The sequence below is a fragment of the Monodon monoceros genome, unplaced genomic scaffold, assembly GCF_005190385.1.
Source record: "Monodon monoceros isolate NGI ecotype Baffin Bay Population unplaced genomic scaffold, NGI_Narwhal_1 Super_Scaffold_5, whole genome shotgun sequence".
Classification (NCBI taxonomy): domain Eukaryota; kingdom Metazoa; phylum Chordata; class Mammalia; order Artiodactyla; family Monodontidae; genus Monodon; species Monodon monoceros.
This window is the reverse complement of record NW_021703782.1, coordinates 26,607,536-26,633,396: the sequence shown is the minus strand read 5'-3', so window position 1 is coordinate 26,633,396 and position 25,861 is coordinate 26,607,536. Positions and strand designations below refer to the sequence as shown.

The 25,861-nt window shown below is 39.8% G+C and overlaps 1 protein-coding gene across 1 annotated transcript in view; it reads right to left on the bottom strand.

The window, feature by feature from the left end:
- SLC35D2 (solute carrier family 35 member D2) overlaps window positions 1-23,143 on the bottom strand; it is a 78,136-nt gene extending 54,993 nt beyond the window's left edge. The window contains exons 1-5 of the mRNA XM_029203444.1: window positions 23,140-23,143; window positions 22,685-22,746; window positions 22,366-22,529; window positions 5,797-5,830; window positions 3,784-3,870 (exon numbers count right to left, since the gene is read on the bottom strand). Of these exons, the coding sequence (XP_029059277.1) occupies window positions 3,784-3,870; window positions 5,797-5,830; window positions 22,366-22,529; window positions 22,685-22,746; window positions 23,140-23,143 (351 nt within the window). The remainder of the gene's footprint in view (window positions 1-3,783; window positions 3,871-5,796; window positions 5,831-22,365; window positions 22,530-22,684; window positions 22,747-23,139) is intronic.
- Between the last annotated feature and the right edge of the window lie 2,718 nt (window positions 23,144-25,861).

Below are 25,861 nucleotides of genomic sequence, written 5' to 3'. Positions count from 1 at the left end.
GAGATGCATATCAAAGGAATGATTTCAGTGATCCCAGACTCTTGCATCTTCCCATATATAGAAAAGTTCTAAATTCCTTAAGTTGACATATCCGGTTTTCTTTAATTAACAATAATCTTTTGACATTCAGACCACCTGCCCTTTGTTGCAAAACTCCTATATGTCCTGGCTCCTCACCTCACCTCCTCAGAGCACTTCTCTCACAGTTACCTGAGATGCTGCCTCCCAGGCCTGAAGTACTAAAAGTTTCCGCCGTATAAAACATAACTCTCAACTTTCACATTGTGAATAATTTTTTAGTGGATATACTTCCAAATAATCTGGGGGTGTTTTGGCCGTGCCACGCAGCATGCAGGATCTTATTTCCCTGACCAGGGATCAAACCTGTGCCCCCTGCAATGGAAGCGTGGAGTCCTAACCACTGGACCGCCAGGGGAGTCCCCTGTTTTTAAAAGATACATGCAATAGCCAAAAAAAAAAAAAAAGACGTACCTCAGAACAAATCTAACAAAAACTGTTACAACTCTATAGAGAAAATTATAAAACTTTACTGAGGGCAGTTAAAGAAGGGGTATGTATACCATGTACATGGATTGAAAGATTCAATACTTTAAAGATGTCAACTCATTCCAAATTGCTTTAGAGCTTCAATGCAATTCCAGTCAAAATCCCAAAACGTTATTTTTCATGAAACTTGAAACCTGCTTCTAATATTCACATAAAAATGTGAAGAACCAAGAACTTAGGAGGAAAGACTTGCTCTACCAGATAGCAAGGCTTTGCATAAAGCAATAGTAATTACGACTGTGAGGTAATGGGGCAGAAACACAAATAGACAAATGAAAAAGCATGGAGAGCTTAGAAATATATGTGAACAACAGTACCATGATATAAGTGGCACAATATTAAGGATAAACTTTTCAGTTGAGTCTGCGACAAATGAAAAAATAAATGAAATTGTACCATTACCTCACACCATCCACAAAAATCAACTCCAAGCAGATTAAAAACCTAACTCTGAAAAACAATATACCTTTTATCTAGAAAAATATCTTCATAACCTCAGAGTAGGGAAGAATTTCCTAAATAAGGAAAATAGTGATTAATTATTAAGGAAAAGACTGATAAAATTTAACTATTTTAAAATTAAGATTCCTTTTCATGATAAGGAATACATGATAAAGGAATACAAGATAAATACATAATAAAGAAAATAAAAAGATATGAAACAGAGCAGGGAAATATATTTGTAATGCTGTATATAACTAACAAGAGGACTATCATTAATATATTTTTTAAAACTCCTACACAAATCAGTAAGAAAAAGACATCAACCCAACAGAAAAATGGGCAAAAGTCTTGAACAAGTATTTCACAAAAGAGGATATCCAAATGGGCACTAAAAAATGAAAAGGCACTCAACCTCATTAATAAACAGGGAAATGCAAATAAAAGCCAAGAAGATGTCATTATGCACCCACCAGATCAGCACAATTTAAAATGACTGGCACACCAAGGATTGGCAAGAATGAGGAGCAATAGGGACCTTCATGCACTTTCATCAGGAGTAGGAACTGGTACAACCACTTGGGGGAAGAGTTTGCCATTATCTACTCAAGCTGACAATACGCTCACCCTAGGAGTCAGCAGTTTCACTTCTTGATAAGCTTCCCAAAAAACTCACGCACACGTGCTGTTTTGGACTGAATTGTATCTGCTCAAAATTCACATTTTGAACCCCTAGCCCCCAGGTGACTGCATGCGAAGATAGGGCCTTTAAGGAGGTAATTAAGGTTAAATGAGGTAATAAATGTGGGGTCCTAATACAATAGGACTTGTGTCCTTATAAGAAGAGGAAGGGACACCAGGAGTGCATAGGCACAGAGTAAAGGCCACATGAGGTCACAGTGAGAAGGCAGCTGTCTATATGCCAAGGAGAGAACTCTCATCAGAAACCAACCCTGTTGGCACCTTGATCTTGGACTTCCAGCCTCCGGAAGTGTGAGAAAATAAATTTCTGTTAAGCCACCTAGTCTGTGGTATTTTGTTATGGGAGCCTTAGGTGACTAATACTTGTGCACCAAGATCCAGCTATCAGTATGTTCAGAACAGTACTTTTTATTTTTCTAGGGCCCAAACTAGAAACAACCCCAATTACCATAAACAGTAAAACAGATAAATAAATTGTAATATATTTATACAATGAAAATAAAAGAATACGGCTACACACAACAATGTGGATGAATCTTACCAACATAATATTAAGTGAAAGAAGCAAGATACAAAAGAATATATAGAGTTTAATTCTCTTTATATAACATCCAAAAATAGGCAAACCTAAACTACATAATTCAAGGATACATACAAATTTAGAAAACTTACAAAGAAAGCAAGAAAATTATTAATACAAAAGTCAGAATAGTGGGTAAAGAAGGATTTTGTGATCCCATCTCATGACGTAGGTAATGATTACAAGGGTAATTATTCATTCAACTACACAGTCATGTATGATGCCTTTTTTCCTATGTCTAGATCATATTTCACAATTGTTCAAAGTATTTAAAAATTATAAGCTAAGTGTAAGCAAGCCCAACAATATTCTGATTTTTCTTTTGATGATTGGGTTAATATCTTTCTTATACTTCAATATTTTGTTTTTCTCTTTTTGTGGATGTCCCTGATTATTGATGCAGTAAGCATGTGCTTAGTCGACCTGATGAATAATCCAGAGCTAGATGCCAGTGTTTTTCCAGGCCTGAGAGACATGGCAGTGAACAAACCATGTGAGGTCCTCACTCTCAAGGAACTGCAGTCTGATTTAACCTCCCTAAATCCAAAAAATGTCACCATGATCGATTTAATACCACCTGTCGTATGGGATTGCTTTAGGAATTAAATGTCTGGCCTCATGCATGTCACCCAGCAACTGTACAATAAAAGTTAGTTCCGGGCTTCCCTGGTGGCGCAGTGGTTGAGAGTCCGCCTGCCGATGCAGGGGACACGGGTTCGTGCCCCGGTCCGGGAAGATCCCACATGCCGCGGGGCGGCTGGGCCCGTGAGCCATGGCCGCTGAGCCTGTGCGTCCGGAGCCTGTACTCCGCAACGGGAGAGGCCACAACAGTGAGAGAGGCCCGCGTACCGCAAAAAAAAAAAAAAAAAAAGTTAGTTCCATTCCACATTCCCAGGAAGGAATGGCAGTTCTCATGTTTCTAGTTCCACCGTGGAAAAAAAACTACGTATATCAAAATGTGTTTATTCATCATTCTACTCACAACTGTTATCAATCCAAGCTAAAAATGAAAATTTAAAACAGGGATCAACAAATTGGGAGGGCCCAAGAGATAAATCTAACCCATCTTTTATTTATGCAAATAGTTTTATTAGAACACAACTACACCGATTCATTTATATATGTATCATCTACAGCTGCTTTCATGGTGCAGAGCTGAATAGCTGCAGCAGAGATGGTCTGGCCCACAAAGCCTAATTATTTGCTATCTGGTCGTTTACCAGATAAGCTTGCCAATTCCTATTAGAAAGCTTTGTCATTTCAGAAGACACATAGTATTCATTTAATATCCATTGCTAAGCACATACTTTTACTAGTATTATGTTACATTAGTGGACCACTGAATGATATGAAACCTTTATTAAGAAGTTTCTACCCATTGCCAACAGGAAGCACATGTGTATAGAAATGGACCTGTACTCTTAAGATCACTTTGTAATTCTATAGCATTTCTACATCTTCCATCATAGCTATATGTACTTTCCATCACATACCTTAATAGGAATTTTCTTGTCAAAATCAGGGAAGTGAATTACTTTATTTAGCTTGGACACATATAGTATCATTATGGTAACTGCCATCTAAAGAAAAGGGAAGAGAAAAACTTCAGCAAAATATCTGGAAAGACTATGTGAGGTACAAATACATCATCAAAAGAAAAGAGATTCACCAAAAATATATATATATCTGAAAAGTCCATTTTCTGGGTTCCAAAAAACCTATTATTCCTTGAAATATTAAAATTGTTTTTCTTGCCACCATATAGATTGCACCAGAACTATAGGCAAAAAGTATAACATCAAATATAACGTATATACGATATCTCAAGGGGCTCAAGGAACGACAACAGTGGGAAAAAGGAACGGTGTCCCCAAAACTGACCAGAGTGACCACAGTCGGTGAGGCTGCTTGTCGATCCTAGACCATCCTTCCTATGTACTGAGCATATATATGGTCACCTTACCCCAGAAAGTAAGTGTGGGGATGAAAGGAAGGGGGAAGGGAGGCAAACTCCACACATAAACATATTTTGTAAAGTATAATGTTTCTATAACACAAAAGTCAAATTAAGAGGAAAACAAACTTTAAAAGGGATTTATTTTTCTCTCCAATCTAGCCGGTGTTGCAAAAACATCTCATTCAAATGCTATTAATCTGGATTACACCAGGTATATCAGAAATACTCCAGATTATTATTATAAAATAAAAAGTTTTAATATCATCTTTCTACACACATTTTAGAACTTACTTTTCTCCACATTAGGATGCAAAAATTTAAGGTCTCCTTCAAAATGATTATCATCCTAAACCTTGAGCCTGAGTGTACAAACTTAATACTTATAATAGATTTATATAACACAAGCCCACCCTGAATTATAATTGTAGTTTGTATATATGACTTACTTTATAATTCTTACAGAAATTTACCAACACTTGTTTAAAATATTCTGCAATTCAGACTTTTAAAATTTGGTCTGCTGGCTTCTTCCCCCACAAATTGCAAATCATAAACGTTTTTACCTTAATTGAGTACAATCCAGTGAATTAATTTGTCTTGGGCATTACAAAGGGCACATTACCACATATTATTGATCTTTTAAAGTACTTTTTAACATATTTTCACACTGAACCATAAAGATATAAATTTTTTGACCTTAAGGAAAGATATTGTTTCCTCATGATTTTTTTCTCCCTAAAATGATGTGCAAAGAGTACCTTATTAGCGAAACGTTTAACTAGAATAATGTTTAATCATATAAATTCCAGATTCACAATTTAAAATTTAGTTAACAGATACAATTTTTATAATTTTAAGTTTTTCTCCTTATAGACTAAAGGAAAACGAAAACAAAAAAACTTTGGTGCCTGTGTTACCACGTGCCTACTAGAAATCATCAGCATATGACCAAAAAAGTAAAAGAGCCACAAATTAATATTAACGGAAAATTTCAGAAACAGCCAAATGGGGTAAGTTTGAAAGTTTATCCAAGTTTGTCCTTACACTTGAGAACAAACATCACAAACTTCAGGAAGGAAAGTGCAAACATGTTTTGTTTGGCCTGTAGAGAGTTTTATGAAAATATGAATCTGTTGCCACCATTTACAAATTAGGGGGTTTGATGTAAAAATTAGATTTCCCTGATCCCTAGTGGGCCTCACCTCATCTCCCTAACCTTTTTCTTCTCAGGCACAGTGGCTTAAACTGTGTGCACTCATCTGTTACCCAGCAGACCTTGGAGGCTTTCAGTCTGCTGCCCCCTTGCTTTAGAGTAATTAAATTCTATTAAGGAAGTTAAAATTAGTTGTTTTTTCCTACAAATACAACTGCTCCTAAATTGTAAAATGAAATAAGATGTGTGTCAATACTTCATGTTGTTTCACCAAAAGTACCATGGTCCTCTGCCAGCTGAACAAGTTCGTAAATCACAGTCTTAAACAAAAGCACTTAAAATTTCATGATGTGTACTGACAACTAATTAAGAGGGTAATTTTTTTTTTTCACTTACCTGTCCAATTCCAAGAACAACTGGTGATGGGAAACTACAAAAAATATAGAATAATAAATAATATTAGCAACTGATAAAAAAGTTGAAGACAATATATAATACATAATGATAGGAGTTATTAAAAAGTCTTAGACTTTTTTTTCAGTCTTAGTGAAATTGTCAAATTTGTTCACTTTTCGTTTGTTCATTTCTTTTCCATTTTTTAAACTGATCATTGCTAAACTTGGCAAACTTCTATTGCCCCTTGAGGCAGACTGTCATATTAACAAACAACACAATTGTATATGTAGAAAGCTAAAGTAATCTGGGGATAAATTACTAGAAATAATAAATAACTTTAGCAAGGTTACTGGATACAAGATGAACACACGAAAAAAATCATTTCTATGTCTATATATCATAAAAACACAAAGAACATAACATTTTAAAGGTATTCATTTACAATAGCACCCAAAAAACATCAAATAACACTAACTGGGTATTTTATGGTAATAAGGAATTATTTTTACTTTTTTAGGCATGAAATAATATTGGGGTGGTAGGGTTTTTTTTTAACAAAAAAGTCCCTCTTATCTTTCAGAAATTCATATTGAAATGCATATGACAATACATTTTTAATTTGCTTCAAAATAATCTTGGGGGAGAGGTTGGGATTGAGAGGAGGAGTGATATAAATTTAACAAGGTTGTTGAAACTGGATGATGGCTACATGGAGATTCATCATACAGTTTTCCTTTTTTCAAAATAATATACCCAGGTACAAATCTAATAAAAGATTTCCAAGAAATACCTCTACATAGAAAACTATAAATCAATATTTAAAAAATTAAAGAAGCCCTAAATAAATTTCATGGATTAGAATCAATATTGCAGTGAACCATTATCCACAAACTGACCTATAAAATCAAATCTCTCTGTAAAAACACAAGCAAGTATTTTGTGGAAACTGACTGATCCTAAGACTGAATGCAAAGGCAAAAAGCAAACATGATCCAAGATAATCCTGAAGAAAAACAAAGTTGGAGGAATGACTCTACTGGATGCCAGGATTCTTTTTTTTTTTTTGTGGCTGCACCACACTGCATGCAGGGATCCTAGTTTCCCGACCAGGGACTGAACCTGTGCCCCGCAGTGGAAGCACGGAGCCCTAACCACTGGACCACCAGAGGAGTCCCCAGGATTCATTTTAAAGTTACAATAAATGAGAGAGTGCGGTATTTGCACAATGATAGTCTAACAGGACAAAGTAAGAGAACACAGATGGGGACAGATACATAGCTTTATGGAAACCTGATTCATGACAAAGATGACCATGCAAGCAGTAGGGAAATGGCCCTAGGTAACTGGAATCAGAATCTTAACCCCTACCTCATACCATACTTAACAAGGCAGCACATCACTTCACCGTGCTCACTCATTTTCCAGCCCTTCACTGGCTCCCAGTCATTCTCTCGGTCCACCAAAAAAGGGGGAATATCACCTAAAAAACCACCACCACCACCACCAACAGCAACACCTCAGCCCTCAATCTGTATGTCAAAGGGAAACATACCTATTTCAGATAGGGTAAGAAAAGAATAAAGAACCAACCTACCTTAACAGAGAAAACTGAATGACTGTCTGGACCAGCACCACTGTGAGAATAAAATGAACTCTAATGGATGCCGGATGTGCCACCCAGACACCCTCTTCTGGACTGAAGCACTCATTCCCCAGTCGCTCAAGAGCAACCTCAGCTGAAGAAAGCTGCCTTGCCAATAGCAACCCCACTGCCTGAGAGCAGCCTGTGTTCCAAGCCTGTGTGTTTGTGCAGGGGTATAAAAGCCAGGAGCTTTCACCCCAATTCAAGACAACTCTGTAGAGCCCTTCCAGCTCCAGAGGGCCTGGGATCAGGCTTTGTTGTGATAAAGCACAGCCCAGCTTCTCCCTCTACCTAATCCTGCTTCCCTCACTCCCCAACAGGAGTGGGTCCCAAGAGCTCCACCCAGTATACTTCCCCTGTATCTGAGAGTCTCCTTGCCCAGTAATACAACCTGCAACATGAAGCAAAATAATAAAACCACAATATAAACAAACAACAAAACAACAACAACAAAAGGCTTACAGAAGGAAGACAAATAGATCAGCCTAGAAGAGAATATAACACAGAGAGAGAAGCCACCCTTTATAATTGCTTCCAGCTACGGAACACCTTAATAAGAAGATATCAATAAAACAAGAGCTCAAAATTGAGATAACAAAGCAATCAAGTGAGATGAAAAGGGAACCTACAGATCTCAGGAAAGCAACTGAGGATCAAAATAACATAACTGGGGGCTTCCCTGGTGGCGCAGTGGTTGACAATCCGCCTGCCAATGCAGGGGACACGGGTTCGAGCCCTGGTCTGGGAGGATCCCACATACCGCGGAGCAACTAGGCCCGTGAGCCACAACTACTAAGCCTGCGCGTCTGGAGCCTGTGCTCCGCAACAAGAGAGGCTGCGATAGTGAGAGGCCCGCGCACTGTGATGAAAAGTGGCCCCCGCTTGCCACACTAGAGAAAGCCCTCGCACAGAAACGAAGACCCAACACAGCAAAAATAAATAAATTAATTAACAAACTCCTACCCCCAACATCTTCTTTAAAAAACAACAACATAACTGGGGGAGGACCTTCAAGATGGTGGAGGAATAAGACGTGGAGATCACCTTCCTCCCCACAAATACATCAAAAATACATCTACACGTGGAACAACTCGTACAGAACACCTACTGAACGCTGGCAGAAGACATCAGACTTCCCAAAAGGCAAGAAAATCCCCACGCCCCTGGGTAGGGCAAAAGAAAAAAGAAAAAACAGAGACAAAAGAATAGGGACGGGACCTGCACCAATGGGAGGGAGCTGTGAAGGAGGAAAAGTTTCCACACACTAGCAAGGCCCTTCACTGGTGGGGACGGGGGGGTGGGGGTGGGGGTGGGGGTGGGGGGAAGCTTCGCAGCCATGGAGGAGAGCGCAGCAACAGGGATGCAGAGGGCAAAGCGGAGAGATTCCTGCACAGAGGATCGGTGCCGACCAGCACTCACCAGCCCGAGAGGCTTGTCTGCTCACCTGCAGGGGCGGGTAGGGGCTGAGAGCTGAGGCTCAGGATTCGGAGCTTAGATCGCAGGGAGAGGACTGGGGTTGGCTGCGTGAACAAAACCTGAAGGGGGCTAATGCACCACGGCTAGCCAGGAGGGAGTCCGAGAAAAAGGCTGGACTTGCCTAAGAGGCAAGAGACCATTGTTTCCGGGTACGGGAGAAGAGGGGATTCCCTCCCTGTCTGCCCACAGAGGGCAGAGCACCGCCTAAACAAGCTCCAGAGAAAGGCGCAAGCCACAGCTATCAGCGTGGACACCTGACACGGGCATGAAACGCTAACGCTGCTACTGCAGCCACCAAGAAGCCTGTGTGCAAGCACAGGTCACTATCCACACCTCGCCTCCCGGGAGCCTGTGCAGCCCACCACTGCCAGAGTAGTTACAATGTCACGCCGTTACAACGTCACGCTGTTACAATGTCAAGCCGGCCTCTGCCGCTTCAGGCTCACGCCACGTTCCATACCCCTCCCTCCCAACAACCTGAGTGAGCCAGAGGCCCCTAATCAGCGGCTCCTTTAACACCCTCCTGTCCGAGGGAAGAAAAGACGCCCTCAGACGACCTCTATGCAGAGGCGGGGCCAAATCCAAAGCTGAACCCCAGGAGCTGTGCAAACAAAGAAGAGAAAGGGAAATCTCTCCCAGCAGCCTCAGGAGCAGCGGATTAAATCTCCATAATCAACTTGATGTACCCTGCATCTCTGGAATACCTGAATAGACAACGAATCATCACAAAATTGAGGTGGTGGACTTTAGGAGCAACTGTACACTTGGGGTTTGCTGTATGCGAATGACTAATTTCTGATTTTTATGATTATCTTAATTTAGTTTTTAATGCTTGTTATAATTGGTGGATTTGTTTATTGGTTTGGTTGCTCTCTTTCTTTTTTTATTACCTTCCTAATTTTAATAATTTTTTATTTTAATAACTTTATTAATTTTATTTATTTATTTCTTGATTGCTTGCTTTTTTTCCCTCCCTTTTCTTCTGAGCCATGTGGCTGACACTTGGTACTCCAGCCAGGTGTCAGGACTGAGCCTCTGAGGTGGGAGAGCCAAGTTCAGGACATTGACCCACCAGAGATCTCCTGGCCCCACATAATATCAATGGGCGAGAGCTCTCCCAGAGATCTCCATCTCAACGCAAAGACCCAGTTCCACTCAACGACTAGCAAGCTCCAGTGCTGGACACCCCATGCCAAACAACTAGCAAGTCATGAACACAACCCTACCCATTAGCAGAGAGGCTGCCTAAAATCATACTAAGTTCACAGATACCCCAAAACACACCACCAGACGTGGTCCTGCCCACCAGAAAGACAAAATCCAGCCTCATCCACCAGAACACAGGCACCAGTCCCCTTCACAAGGAAGCCTCAAGGAGCCACTGAACCAACCTTACCCACTGGGGGCAGACGCCAAAAACTACAGGAACTACGAAACTGCAGCCTGCAAAAAGGAGACACCAAACGCAGTAAGTTAAGCAAAATGAGAAGACAGAGAAATAGGCAGCAGATGAAGGACCGAAGTAAAAATCCACAAGACCAAACAAAGGAAGACGAAATAGGCAGTCTACCTGAAAAAGAATTCAGAGTAATGATAGTAAAGATGATCCAAAATCTTGGAAACAGAACGGAAAAAATACAAGAAACGTTTAACAAGGACCTAGAAGAAGTAAAGAGCAAACAAACAATAATGAACAACACAATAAATGAAATTAAAAATACTCTAAAAGGAATCAATAGCACAATAAGTGAGGCAGAAGAATGGATAAGTGACCTGGAAGATAAAACAGTGGAAATAACTACCACAGAGCAGAATAAAGAAAAAAGAATGAAAAGAATTGAGAACAGTCTCAGAGACCTCGGGGACAACATTAAACGCACCAACATTCAAATTACAGGGGCCCCAGGAGAAGAAGAAAAAAAGAAAGGGACTGAGAAAATATTTTGAAGAGATTATAGTTGAAAACTTCCCTAATATGGGAAAGGAAAGACTCAATCAAGTCCAGGAAGTTCAGAGAGTCCCATACAGAATAAATCCAAGGAGAAACATGCCAAGACACATATTAATCAAACCATCAAAAATTAAATACAAAGAAAAATATTAAAAGCAGCAAGGGAAAAGCAACAAATAACATACAAGGGAATCCCCAGAAGGTTAACAGCTGATCGTTCAGCAGAAACTCTGCAAGCCAGAAGGGAGTGGCAGGACATATTTAAAGTGATGAAAGGGAAAAATCTATAACCAAGATTACTCTACCCAGCAAGGATCTCATTCAGATTCAATGGAGAAATTAAAACCTTTACAGACAAGCAAAAGCTAAGAGAATCCATCACCACCAAACCAGCTTTACAACAAATGCTAAAGGAACTTCTCTAGGCAGGAAACACAAGAGAAGGAAAAGACCCACAAAAACAAACCCAAAACAATTAAGAAAATGGTAATAGGAATATATATACTGATAATTACCTTAAATGTAAATGGAGTAAATGCTCCAACCAAAAGGTATAGACTGGCTGAATGGATACAAAAACAAGACCTGTATATATGCTGTCTACAAGAGACCCACTTCAGACCTAGGGACACATACAGACTGAAAGTGAGGGGATGGAAAAAGATATTCCATGCAAATGGAAATCAAAAGAAAGGTGAAGTAGCAATACTCATATCAGATAAAATAGACTTTAAAATAAAGACTGTTACAAGACACAAGGAAGGACACTACAAAATGATCAAGGGATCGATCCAAGAAGATATAACTATTGTAAATATTTATGCACCCAACATAGGAGCACCTCAATACATAAGGCAAATGCTAACAGCCATAAAAGGGGAAATCGACAGTAACACAATAATAGTAGGGGACTTTAACACCCTACTTTCACCAATGGACAGATCATCCAAAATGAAAATAAAAACGGAAACACAAACTTTAAAAGACACAGTAGACCAGATGGACTTAATTGATATTTATAGGACATTCCATCCAAAAACAACAGAATACACTTTCTTCTCAAGAGCACATGGAACATTCTCCAGGATAGATCATATCTTGGCTCACAAGTCAAGCCTTGGTAAATTTAGGAAAACTGAAATCGTATCTAGTGTCTTTTCTGACCACAACGCTGTGAGACTACATATCAATTACAGGAAAAAAAATCTGTAAAATATACAAACACATGGAGGCTAACAATACACTACTAAATAACCAGGAGATCACTGAAGAAATCAAGAAGAAATCAAAAAATACCTAGAAACAAGTGACAATGAAAACACGGCAACCCAAAACCTACGGGATGCCGCAAAAGCAGTTCTAAGAAGGGAGTTTATAGCAATACAATCCTACCTCAAGAGACAAGAAACATCTCAAATAAACAACCTAATTTTACACCTAAAGCAATTAGAGAAAGACGAACAAAAAAACCCCAAAGTTAGCGAAAGGAAAGAAAACGTAAAGATCAGATCAGAAATGAATGAAAAAGAAATGAAGGAAACAATAGCAAAGATCAATGAAACTACAAGCTGGTTCTTTGAGAAGATAAAGAAAATTGATAAACCGTTAGCCAGATTCATCAAGAAAAACAGGGAGAAGACTCAATAGAATTAGAAATGAAAAAGGAGAAGTAACAACTGACACTGCAGAAATACAAAGGATCATGGGAGATTAGTACAAGAAACTATATGCCAATAAAATGGAAAACCTAGAAGAAATGGACAAATTCTTAGAAAAGCACAACCTTCTGAAACTGAATCAGGAAGAAACAGTAAATATAAACAGACCAATCACAAGCACTGAAATTGAAACTGTGATTAAAAATCTTCCAACAAACAAAAGCCCAGGACCAGAAGCCTTCACAGGTAAATTCTATCAAACATTTAGAGAAGAGCTAACACCTATCCTTCTCAAACTCTTCCAAAATATAGCAGAGGGAGGAACACTCCCAAACTCATTCTACAAGGCCACCATCACCCTGATACCAAAACCAGACAAAGATGTCACAAAGAAAGGAAACTACAGGCCAATATCACTGATGAGATAGATGCAAAAATCCTCAACAAAATACTAGCAAACAGAATCCAACAGCACATTAAAAGGATGATCAAGTGGGGTTTATCCCAGGAATGCAAGGATTCTTCAATATACACAAATCAATCAATGTGATACACACCATAGTAACAAACTGAAGGTAAAAACCATATGATAATCTGAATAGATGCAGAAAAAGCTTTCAGCAAAAATTCAACACCCATTTATGATAAAAACCCTCCAGAAAGTAGGCATAGAGGGAACTTACCTCAACATAATAAAGGCCATATAGGACAAACCCACTGCCAACGTCGTTCTCAATGCTGAAAAAGTGAAACCATTTCCTCTAAGATCAGGAACAAGACACGATTGCCCACTCTCACCACTATTATTCAACATAGTTTTGGAAGTTTCAGCCACAGCAATCAGGGAAGAAAAAGAAATCAAAGGAATCCAAATCAGAAAAGAGGAAGCAAAGCTGTCACTGTTTGCAGATGACATGATATTATATGTAGAGAATCCTAAAGATGCTACCAGAAAACTACCTGAGCTAATCAATGAGCTTGGTAAAGTAGCAGGATACAAAATTAATGCACAGAAATCTCTTGCCTTCCTATACACTGATGATGAAAACATCTGAAAGAGAAATTAAGGAAACACTTCCATTCACCATTGCAACAAAAAGAATAAAATACCTAGGAATAAACCTACCTAGGGAGACAAAGACCTGTATGCAGAAAAGTATAAGACACTGATAAAAGAAATTTAAAATGGTACAAACAGAGGGAGAGATATACCATGTTCTTGGATTGGAAGAATCAACATTGTGAAAGTGACTGTACTCCCCAAAGCAATCTACAGATTCAATGCAATCCCTATCAAACTACCACTGGCATTTTGCACAGAACTAGAACAAAAAATTTCATAATTTGTATGGAAACACCAAAGACCCCAAATAACCTAAGCAATCTTGAGAAAGAAAAATAGAGATGGAGGAATCAGGCTCCTGAACCTCAGACTATACTACAAAGCTACAGTAATCAAGACAGTATGGTACTGGCACAAAAACAGTAATGTAGATCAGTGGAACAGGATAGAAAGCCCAGAGATAAACCCATGCACATATGTTCACCATATCTGTGATAAAGGAGGCAAGAATATACAATGGAGAAAAAGCAGCCTCTTCAATAAGTGGTGCTGGGAAAACTGGACAGCCTCTTGTAAAAGAATGAAATTAGAACACTCCCTAACACCATACACAAGAATAAACTCAAAATGGATTAAAGACCTAAATGTAAGGCCAGACACTATAAAACTCTTAGAGAAAAACATAGGCAGAACACTCTATGACATAAATCACAGCAAGATCCTTTTTTACCCACCTCCTAGGGAAATGGAAATAAAAACAAAAATAAATAAATGGGACCTAATGAAACTTAAAAGCTTTTGCACAGCAACGAAACCATAAACAATACGAAAAGACAACCCTCAGAATGGGAGAAAATACTTGCAAATGAAGCAACTGACAAAGGATTAATCTCCAGAATATACAAGAAGCTCATGCAGCTCAATATCAAAAAAAAACCCCAATCCATAAATGGGCAGAAGACATAAAGAGACATTTCTCCGAAGAAGATATACAGATTGCCAACAAACACATGAAAGGATGCTCAACATCACTAATCATTGGAGAAATGCAAATCAAAACTACAATGAGATATCATCTCACACCGGTCAGAATGGCCACCATCAAAAAATCTACAAATAAATGCTGGAGCGGGTGTGGAGAAAAGGGAGCCCTCTTGCACTGTTGGTAGGAATGTAAATTCATACAGCCACTATGGAGAACAGTAAGAGTTTCCTTAAAAAACTAAAAATAGAACTACCATACAACCCAGCAATCCCACTACTGGGCCTGTACCCTGAGAATTCCATAATTCAAAAAGAGTCATGTACCACAATGTTCATTGCAGCAGTATTTACTATAGCCAGGACATAGAAGCAACCTAAGTGTCCATCAACAGATAAATGGATAAAGAAGATGTGGCTTATATATATATATATATATATATATATATATATATATATACACAATATATATATACAATATACAATATATACAATACATACAATATATACAATATATATATATACAATATATATACAATATACAATATATACAATACAATATATATACTATATATATATATATACAATGTATATATATACAATGTATATACAATACAGTGGCTCATATATACAATGGCTCATATATACAATATATACTCAGCCATAAAAAGAAACGAAATTGAGTTATTTGTAGTGAGGTGGATGGACCTAGAGCCTGTCATACAGAGTGAAGTAAGTCAGAAAGAGAAAAACAAATACCATATGCTAACACATATATATGGAATCTAAAAAAAAAAAAAAGGTTCTGATGAACCTAGGGGCAGGACAGGAATAAAGATGCAGATGTAGAGAATGGACTTGAGGACATGGGGGGCAGGGAGGGTAAGCTGGGACGAAGTGATAGAGTAGCATTGACATATATACACTACCAAATGTAAAATAGATAGCTAGTGGGAAGCAGCCGAATAGCACAGGGAGATCAGCTCAGTGCTTTGTGACCACCTAGATGGGTGGGATAGGGAGTGTGGGAGGGAGACGCAAGAGGCTGGGGATATGGGGATATATGTATACATATAGCTGATTCACTTTTTTATACAGCAGAAACTAACTTAACATTGTAAGGCAATTATACTCCAATAAAGATGTAAGAAAAAACACACATAACTGCCACATGAACCATTTAGAAACAACACAGAACTAAATGGCAACTGCTTTAAACTGAATTACCAAGATGAGGTAATCACAGCGAATGAGTAGGGAAAAGACAAACTCTCAAACATAAACAGATATAGAAGATAGATACCAGCAGAGAGGGCTAATTGCTGTGCTGTTCTCTCAGTAAAGAGAGAAAATGATTAAAAGATAAAAGGCAAATTTGTTTCCTTGACATGGGGAGAATAAGTAAACTCTCCAGATCTAAAAGCACACTTGTTGCAGAAAAAGCTGTTAAGAATACTCAACACGATTAATACAGTAGCCATGAACTCTCCATAAAAATACTACCATACATCAGAATCAACCAATTAGGAATCAAATCAAAATAATGAACTCTGGAATGGGGACACTGTGATAAAAGGGTGCTGACTACTGTATCCATTTAATATGGAACAGATTCAAACAACTGTGGGATTATAATTACACAACAGGATGCTACACTGTAAAGGAAGACATGGAGGGGAGGAAACATGGGAAGAAGTATGCAAATGTCATCATTCATAGCAGAGAAGCCATATATACCATCAGAAATTGAAAAATATATATATTTGAAAGTCAACAATTCTTTTTGTTGAACTCTAATTTCTCTTTTCTCCATTCAATTCAGTTAAACTACATTTCATACGTACATGCAACTTGCAGTCCTCACCTTAAGTAAGCCTTCAAACACAGCCAGCATGACTAACGGTAGCACAGTCCCTCATATGATGCAAGCTGAAGTTTACAGGGTCAGCTATAAAGTGGTCTTGCCAAAAAATGTTTAATCTGAATGTAATCAAGCCTTTAGATCTAACTTTCAGTTTTAAAAACAGAGAGTAAGTTAAGTGAGACTTCAAAAAATAAATCAGACAACCGATAATATGGGACACTTTACAACACACCTGGCCCAGGCTTTTCAAATTCAGTATCAGGGGAAAGAGGTGGAACGGGGGACTTTTCTAGATTAAAATAAACTAAAAAGACATAACTATATGCGTTGCATGAATTTTGATTGGATCTTGATTCAAATGTTTAAAACAACCATAAAAACATCTTGGGGAATAACTGGAATGATTATAGATTTGGTATTAGATTATTTTAGGAAATTACTGTTAAATTTGTTAAGAACAAAAATGATACTATGTAGGAGAATATCCATATTTCAGGAGAGGCATGTTGAAATATCTGAGTGTAGTGTCATGATGTATGCAGCTTATATTCAATGGTTCAGGGGAAAATGCAAATATAGCAAAATGTTATTTACTGAACCTCAGGGGTATGTGTATGGGTGTTCATTGTACTTTGCTTTCCACTTTTCTGTGTGCTTGAAACTTTTCATAATAAAAAGTGGTGGAGGGACTTAGGTGATCCTCAAAAAATTAAATAATTAAATGAAAGCCCCCCCCCCACTCCATTTCCCACTCCGTTTTGGATTAAAGAAAACAATTTATAAAGAAATGAGTAAATAAGTAGCATCTATAATATATACTTTATATAAAAAGTAATTCAGTCTATTAATCTTTCTCCAATCCATCCATCTATCTAAAAAGATGTCTGAAGTTATTGCCTAATGTCAATTTAGTAATTTTTTAAATTTTACCCTAATATTTTTCTTTTGTTTGAATTCTTTATAATGATCACACAGAATGACTTTTCTTCAAAAAAAAATTTCAAAATATTGATTCTAGGTAGTGGGAATATGCAATATTATTACTGTCTTCTTTGTACATTTCTGTATTTAAATAACTCCCGATTTTAACTGAATTATTTTAGGAGTGAATGCAAGGAAGTAAAGACAGTATGTGTGCACAACTCTTTGAAGAGTCGGACTCTGAAAGGAACAGAGAAATGAGCACTCATGTGGATCAAGGGAGGGTTATTTTTGCTTGAGAAACCTAAACATGTTTTAAGCCGGTAGAGAGAGCTTGCTGACGCAGAATAGAGGAGGATGATGAAAGGAGCCGGGAGAAGGGGACATCCAGAAGTGGCGAGCTGGACCTTCCACAGGAACAAGATGCTCCCTCCATCATAGCAGGAAGGGGACATCATCTGACGGTTTCAATTTCCTCAATGAAGTATCAGAGGAGAGTGGAGGATGGGGGTGTGGGAGGTTTCAGGGTAAAAGAGAAAGTGGGAAGGAGTCATTTCTGTGACAAGGAAAGCAATCCCCCAGAAGAAACTAGCAGGTGGTACTAGAGCCGGTTGAGGCTTGTGATCATCAATTCAACATCAACCCAGCCAGTCCGGAAGTGTTTTTTCTCCCAGGACAGTCGGAGCTGCTCAATGCTGAAGGAAGGATGCAGAAGGTAGGCTGTGCAGGACAAGTACCAGACAAGACGGGAGCTGGAAAGGAGCCTTGTGGCTTCCAGCGCAGGGGCCCTCCTGCTGGACCAGGAGGGAAGGGATGCCTGAAGGGTGATGTGGCAGAAATGAGCTGGGTTGCAGCGCAGAGCGTGGACATCCTGCACAGGGACTGGAGTGGCCGGCAGGGTCACACTGAGCACATGGCCCTAGGAGTGACCACGGGATGTGGGACAAGGCGGGCTGTGATGGTTCAGCGTGCGTATTCCAAAGTCCTGAAGGCTTATGCGAGTCTGGGTGGAGAGGAATACCAGGACTCCACTAAATGAGCCACAGAAGCTCAGGAGCCATTACAGAGAGGACAGAAAGTGAGTGCTGAGTCTGGACTCTCCACAGAGCAGGGGCAGTGGGAAGCTACGAGGACTCAACCCCACCTCCTGGCCACACCTGGGGTGTGACCAGGATCCAGCTCCTTTCCAGGGGTCAAATGGAACAGCATCTTCGGGAGAGAGCCGGTTTTCATCAGAGTAAGAGAAAATTAGGGTTGTTTTTGTTCTTTAATATAGACTTCCAGCACTCACCGCTGGAGACTTGGATTCAATAGCTTTAAAAAAAAAACAACAAAAAACTCTCCAAGTGATTCACATTACCAAGCAAGTTTGGAAACCACTGTGTGAAATGATCCTAAAGCCTTCGATTGCATAAAAGTAGACACACAGCAAATATGGAGCAAATACTTGTTGAATTGAATACAGCTAAGTTTATATTTTTTATTAAGCATCACTAGTAAATCTTCACATGTCATAGAGAGCAGTATTAAAATAGCAACAAGGGCTTCCCTGGTGGCGCAGTGGTTGAGAGTCTGCCTGCCGATGCAGGGGACACGGGTTCGTGCCCCGGTCCGGGAAGATCCCACATGCCGCGAAGCAGCTAGGTCCGTGAGCCATGGCGGCTGAGCCTGCGCGTCCGGAGCCTGTGCTCCACAACCGGAGAGGCCACAACAGTGAGAGGCCTGCGTGCCACAAAAAAAAAAAAAAAGCAACAAAAATAACAACTCCAGACTGCCTGCACAACCCTCATGAATGTGATTCCGAAGAACCACTAGTGTCACCAAGTGGCCACAGATTCGTGCTTCTCCGTCTCACCCCAACAGGGTCTGACAGTCCAAGTCCTTCAAAGGCTCTCTCTGTCCAGCCAGGTAAATTTAGCATCTCAACGACCTAAAACTAACAAATAACTAAGACCACCCATCAGTCTTGTACCCCAACCAGACACAATCTACTCAAACTGTAAGAGAAAAAAACATCCCCTGAGCTACGTTCCCGTAATCCTGCAAATTAGGTGACTACAGAAAGGTCCTTCCTTCTATCCTACAACACAACATTCTGTCCTCAAAACAGCTAATGTTTGGATCAGATTTCTATGGTTTATTGTTATAACCAAATCACCCCAACCCTCTTCCCCTCAAAAACGTGCTCCTAAACTATTTTGAAATGAGAGAATAAACAATGTTTTTTGAACAGGGCCCTCCAACTGTATATTACATTACAGAAATGTGAAATATTTGCTTATAAGGTTATAAGGGGCTTTGCCTTGCTGAGATAAAAACTCAATTTCCTCCTTCAATCATGGAACTCAAAATTTTAAAGATGAAAAGGCTAGAGCATGAGATGTCTCATATAAATTCTTTCTGGTCAGACACTATCCTTCATCTTCCCAGCACTTAACCAGTGTTTATTGGTCCTGCTTCCAACAAGAAGACACATGTTTTTGGAGGCACTGACTGCCGTGGTCAGTGAGCACACTACTCAGTCAAGAGCAGAAAGCAGAGACTTATCTTCAAACTTCAACTGACATAACTGTCAACACTCCCCAAAAGCCTATAATAGCATTCTCTTGTTTTTTACGGTAGGTGTTTAAGTTTTCTTTTTCTTTCATTTGCTTGCATTGTATATTAAATGATCCATGTTTATGTATCTATTCATTCTAATTTCTTTGAGGGAGGGTTTCTGTTCCCCATGGACACCAGCAAGCATGCTGCAACACACGAAAAGACCTTGTAAAGAATATCAATAGCCCTAGGAACACCAGAAACTATCCCAAATCCATCCCTTCCCTCCATATCCACTGCTACCCTCCACCCCAGTCCAAGCCACCACTTAAAATTATCTAGAATATTACAATCGATTCCTGGCTCCAATACCATCAGTTTTTCACCCACCCAAGAGCCAAAGAAATCTTGTTAATCATACAAATGATGCCATGTCCCTACCCATGCTAAAACCTTCCAAGGGACTTCCAATTGCATTTAGACTAAAATGAAAACTATTTATCATGGTCTCTCTACCTCCACCCTGGTCCCCCAATATCTGCTCTCAACACAGCAGCTAGAGGGAGTTAGATCATGTTATTCCTTTGCTTGACACCTTCCAGAAGCTCCCTCAGAGCTTCCGCAGTGGCCACGAAGGCCCTACACAATCTAGAAATCCATTACCCTGGGACCCTATCTAGTACCATTCCCACCTAAACTCCTTACTCTTCCATGCTGGAATGTTCTTCCCCCATCTCCCTCACATTATTCATCCCTTGGCTCAACTGTCACCTCCTTAATGAGACTTCACTGATCACGCTGAGACTGAAAACTCTTCCCCATGCCCATAGTCCTTAATTCCCTTTCCTTATTTTTTTCTCCTGACCACACAGCTGCATCTGACTTAATATAAATTCTACCAGTTTATTTACTGATCCACTAGAAGGCTCCGGGTATGCTCCAGGAATATGGATGGATGCCTCACGACATATGGAATTTTGATCTGCTTTGTTCACTTCTGTATCGCAAATGCCTAGAACAGTGCCTGGCATATAACAGGTGCTTAGTGAATATTATTGAATGAATGAAGGAACTGATTCTGCCTTCCCTGCCCACCTCCACGTTGTCTTTCCTACCTTCTACCACTTGCTCATTCTAGCCAGAATGACATTCTCTCTGTTCCTCCAGCAGGCGAAGCTCATGCCCACTTCAGCACATTTTCTTCTCTGTGTAATGATGCTCTAACCCCAACCATTCCACCCCAGGCACTCTCATAGCATACCTGAAATCACCTTGCTTATTCATGAGCCCACCTGTTTATTTTCTGTCTCTACCGCTGATATGGAATCTCCACAGCAGGAGCTTTGCGTTTTTCACAGCTGCTTCCCTGGTGCCAGGGATGGGCTTGGCACATAGTAGGTGCTTGGTAAATATCTGTTAGAGGTGGAACCAGCCAAGCTCATGTAGGTCTCAGCTTTTGCCAGCATAAAATAAAAAGAAGATACTCTGACAGTCTCTTTGGGCTGAAGATACTCTAAGGTCTCTTTGGGCTCTTTATAGAATTCTGATTTTACATTCTCGCAGCACAGTATAGTTTACAGGAAGCCCTCACTTCTGACAGCTCGCACAGAGATCTGGGAGGTAATACACAGAGTCTTAATTATCCAGCTTTTGCATCTGAAAAAACGACTCTGAGGCTGGCCTAAGAGGCACAGCTATTAAATGGTGGAGCTGGGTCTAAATTCACAGCTCTTTCAATGCCAATACAACGAAAGGAGAATTAAACAGGATTTTCTAGTCTTTACAAATAGGTTCAAGGAACTACAAATTTGCTGGTTTACTGCACATTCATCCAAAAAAGTATAGAATGTGGATTTTTAATTGTTTTCCCCATTTTTCCATGAACATGCTGATAATCTGAGAATGAATGGTCAAACAATGCGAATAAACTTATCCACTCAGGACTTTTCTGATGGTTGAACATCTTGATTTGTATAAAGAACAGTCACATTTGAAGAACACATTCAGATCACTTGCTCCAGCTCACCGGCACTTGTGAAAGCACTGGGAGGTAGCTCTACAAGCACAGCTGCGAGGAATGTCCTACAGCAGTAAGTGGCGGTGAGGTGTGCCCGCACTCACTGAGCGTAGAATGACTTTGCTAGGTTGTGGTTTGGTTTCCAGAACACTCTGAAGGTCCCGACCCTGTGAAAACGTGGTCCACGTGCCGAGCACACAGCTGCCCACATTGGCACGGGAGTCAGCAGTGAGGCTCCCCGCTCGCTGTTCCCGCCCGCCCGTTGACCAGGGCGCGGCCAAGGTGCACCGAGGGCAGGGGCAGCCCCGCCGCTCTCCCCCACCCGGGGACCTCGGGGGTCGGGGCAGCTCCCGCCGGACAGCGCGGCGCCGTAACGGGAAGGTCCCGGGACAGGTCGCCGCGGAGCAGCCGGGGGCCTCCGCGGACTCCGCCCGGACCTCTGGCGCCCGCCTCACCGGTAGGTGGTCAGCAGCGCCTTGTTAACCAGCACGAGGAGGAAGGAGCAGGTCCCGTAGAAGAGTGCAGACAGTAGCTTGGCCACCCGGGAGGGCAGCCGCGCGGAGGCGTGGTCCATACCCGCACCCTCGGCCTGGCGGCCTACCGTCACGTCCCGCAGCTGCTAGTCTCGGCCGCACTCCGGCCTGCGCTGCCCCAGTTCCGTCCCCGCCCCCGCCCCCGCCCCCGCCCCCGGCCGGCGCTGGAGAGGGCGCGGCCGAAACAGGAAGGGCCACGGCGGGAACCCTGCAAGCCCGAGAGCCCTGTCGGGCGCCCCACTCTGCCGGCGCGGGAGGAGCGGTTCGGCTGCAGTTCGTCCTCAAAAGCACCACTCTCTGTGTCTAAAAGGAGAACAGAGACGGGTTTGGGAGAGTTTAAACACCCTACCTTCCTCCAAACTGCTGCCTTGGTGAGAAACGTTAAGACTTAGGGTTTGTTTTGCTTTCTTTTTTTCCAATATTTTAAACTGACAATTTACATACAATGAAATGCAGATTTTACGAGTCCACAGTCGATGTTTTGACAAATGCATACACCCGTGTAACCACCCAAGTCAAAACATAGAACATTTCCATCACCCCAAAAAGTGACCTTTGTGTCCCACTGGTCGACCCCCCCCCCATTTCATTCTGATTTCTATTACCCTAGGTTAGATTTGCCTTTTCAGAAAATTCGTATAAATGAGCATGTACTCTTTCAAGGCTCTTTTCGCTTTTATTATTTTTGTGACTCACCCATGTTCGAGTCTTTTCATTGTTGAGTAGTACCACAATTTGTTTATCCATTCACTAGGTAGGTGGTGGGCATGTTTGGTTGTTTCCAGTTTAGGGCTATTACCAAAAAAATGCTTCCATGAACATTCGTGTACAAGTTTTTTTGTGTGAACGTATATTTTCATTTATCTTCGGGAAATACCTAGGAGTGGAATGGCTAGGGGTATAGTGGGTGCAAAGTCTCCAGGCTTTTCTTGCCTCTGGGTGCTTTAAGGCAGGTTCTCCCCCTACCCATTTCTTTTCTACATGGGTGCATCTAAACATCAGGTTATTGTTCATGTTAACTGAAGGAGGGCCTCCCAGAACTGCCTACTCTGACCAGTCTACCTGGTCTAGCATTTTTTCAATTAAATGTCCCGTATTTTCATTCTAAATAATTAATTTTAAACATCTGAAATTTCAACTTTTTAGAAAAGCTAAAGATTTCAAGTTAAATAGATATTTGAGCCTAACTATATCGATGCCATGCAATGGTTTTCTTTTGGAGTCACTGAACAACCAAAAACATTTTCAGTACTGATAAGAACTAAAGCAGAACTTCTGACAAATAACTAGCACCAAAAGAGCCAGAAAGGAAGAGTCTACATTACCCAAAACAGGAAAGGAACAAACACACATAAGACTGTTTAAAATAGAAAATAAATTCATATTCAAGTTGAACCCAAAAATCTGAACTTGGAAGTCATTTTGGTTAATTGCCTCAAAAAGATCAACTATGTTTCCAGTGAGTCTCCAAATAAGTTTTGGCTGCAAAACAGTCCTGCTTCCCCCCCACCACACCACACCCCACCCCACACACACATGCTGCACAGCATGCAGGATCTTAGATCCCAGACCAGGGATCAACCAGAGCCCCCTGCATTGGAAGCTCGGAGTCTTAACCACTGGACCACCAGGGAAGTCTAAGACTATTTTAAAGTCACTTTTAAAGACGCCTTAACCATATTTGCATTTAATTTGCTCCTATATACATACTTCCAGGAACTTAAGTCACTGTCAAAATCTCATCCTTACTTTGTTTAAACCACAACTCACACTCAAGAGTTGCTTGTGAAATTCTTTTGCACAAAGCCTGGACAGGCTGAACCTTGCCATTGCAAGTAAACAACTAAAGATCTACCAAAAATAACTAATAAAAAAATTAAATTTGCTTGACTCAGAAAAGTAATCAGGCCCTGGGTAGATTCTATGGGTTTGACCCCAGATTCAACACATCCTGGATACAAGTGAAATGAAATCCCAGTTGCTGATTACCCTAATATAAAGCCTGGGATAGAGCTGGCAATAGTTTAATACTTTTTTACACCAGTATTTTTAACACTGTAATAATGAAACCGATGAGGAAGTTAAATGAATATCTATATTCTAAAAGGCCATAATTTTAATGTAAGAAAAAGGAATTCACATGATGGTTCTAACTATGCTAAAATGATGCCTCGAATGAGACTGGAATGAAATATAAAATGCACCAAAATAATAATGATGGGAGAATGTATGGCTATAGTTGACATTTCTTTCCATCTTTAGATTTTTATATTATGGCTATTATATTTTTAAAAAGAAAAACAAATTGTAAAGGGTTTAAGAATGAACATGTACTTTAAACTGTAAATTAAAATAAGTTTTTATTCAAAGCATTTTTTAAAATTACAGCATGTTTATTCTTATGCTGTTAACTCTGCCAAACTACAACTTAGCCATATGAAGCATAAAACACTTCAAAAATCTGAATGTCAACCACATTTTTAAAACAAAAAGCAGTGTTAACACACCTCAAATTTTAGATGCCAATGTATTTTGTCCAAGTATACAGCTTATATCAAAAAAAGAACATTTTAAATATTTCTATAGTAAATAGTTGTAATAATTTCTTAAAACTTCCAATTATACAAATGAAAAGTTTGTGAATATAACTATTATAGTTGGCAAAAGCTGACAGGATAAACAAACAAAAACTCTTACTTTTGAAGGCCTTAAATTTTATTATCTGTGAACTGGCAAGTATTTGTATTTTTTAAATTCTTACTGCACTTCCTTCTTTAGGTAAGTTCATCAAATTTTAAATTTCCCAAGACTGACGATGCTTTTCATAATTCATTAAGTCATATTTGAGGGAAAAATTCTAGAGAAAAATGTTGAAACCTAAACCAAGAAAATTCAGATACTATAGTCTCTCTTACTTGCTCATAAGTGCTCCAAGTTAAAATTCTATATACCAGATTACAAACAAAATTCTTAAACCATTACAAATATAAATTCTCTTATTACAAAAAAAAAATCCCTCAAGATTTGTAATTTACTGTACAGAGGAATTACATTTTTAAAGTATGTCCTCATCATACACATTATTTGTTACTATCATCTTTCATACTTTTGCTCCATTTCAAGACATTTACATACCTCCCCTTCCCCGTGGCTACATATTTTAAACTATCTGTGTACTGCAACACATTGGGATTTTGAGATAAAGAAGCCTACATTTTAGATAATGTTTAAACTACATCTGTAGGCTACTACTTCAATACAAAAAAAGAAACAAAAGGCGCTGAAGAGCCCATATTTCACTCTCTTATTCTGAAGCTTACTCCAATTAAGCAATCTATGAAATTACCATGCTATGATGTTATTTAGTTTCTGCTTAAAACAAGTTAAAATGATGGAGGCTTATGCCTACATAAAGGAG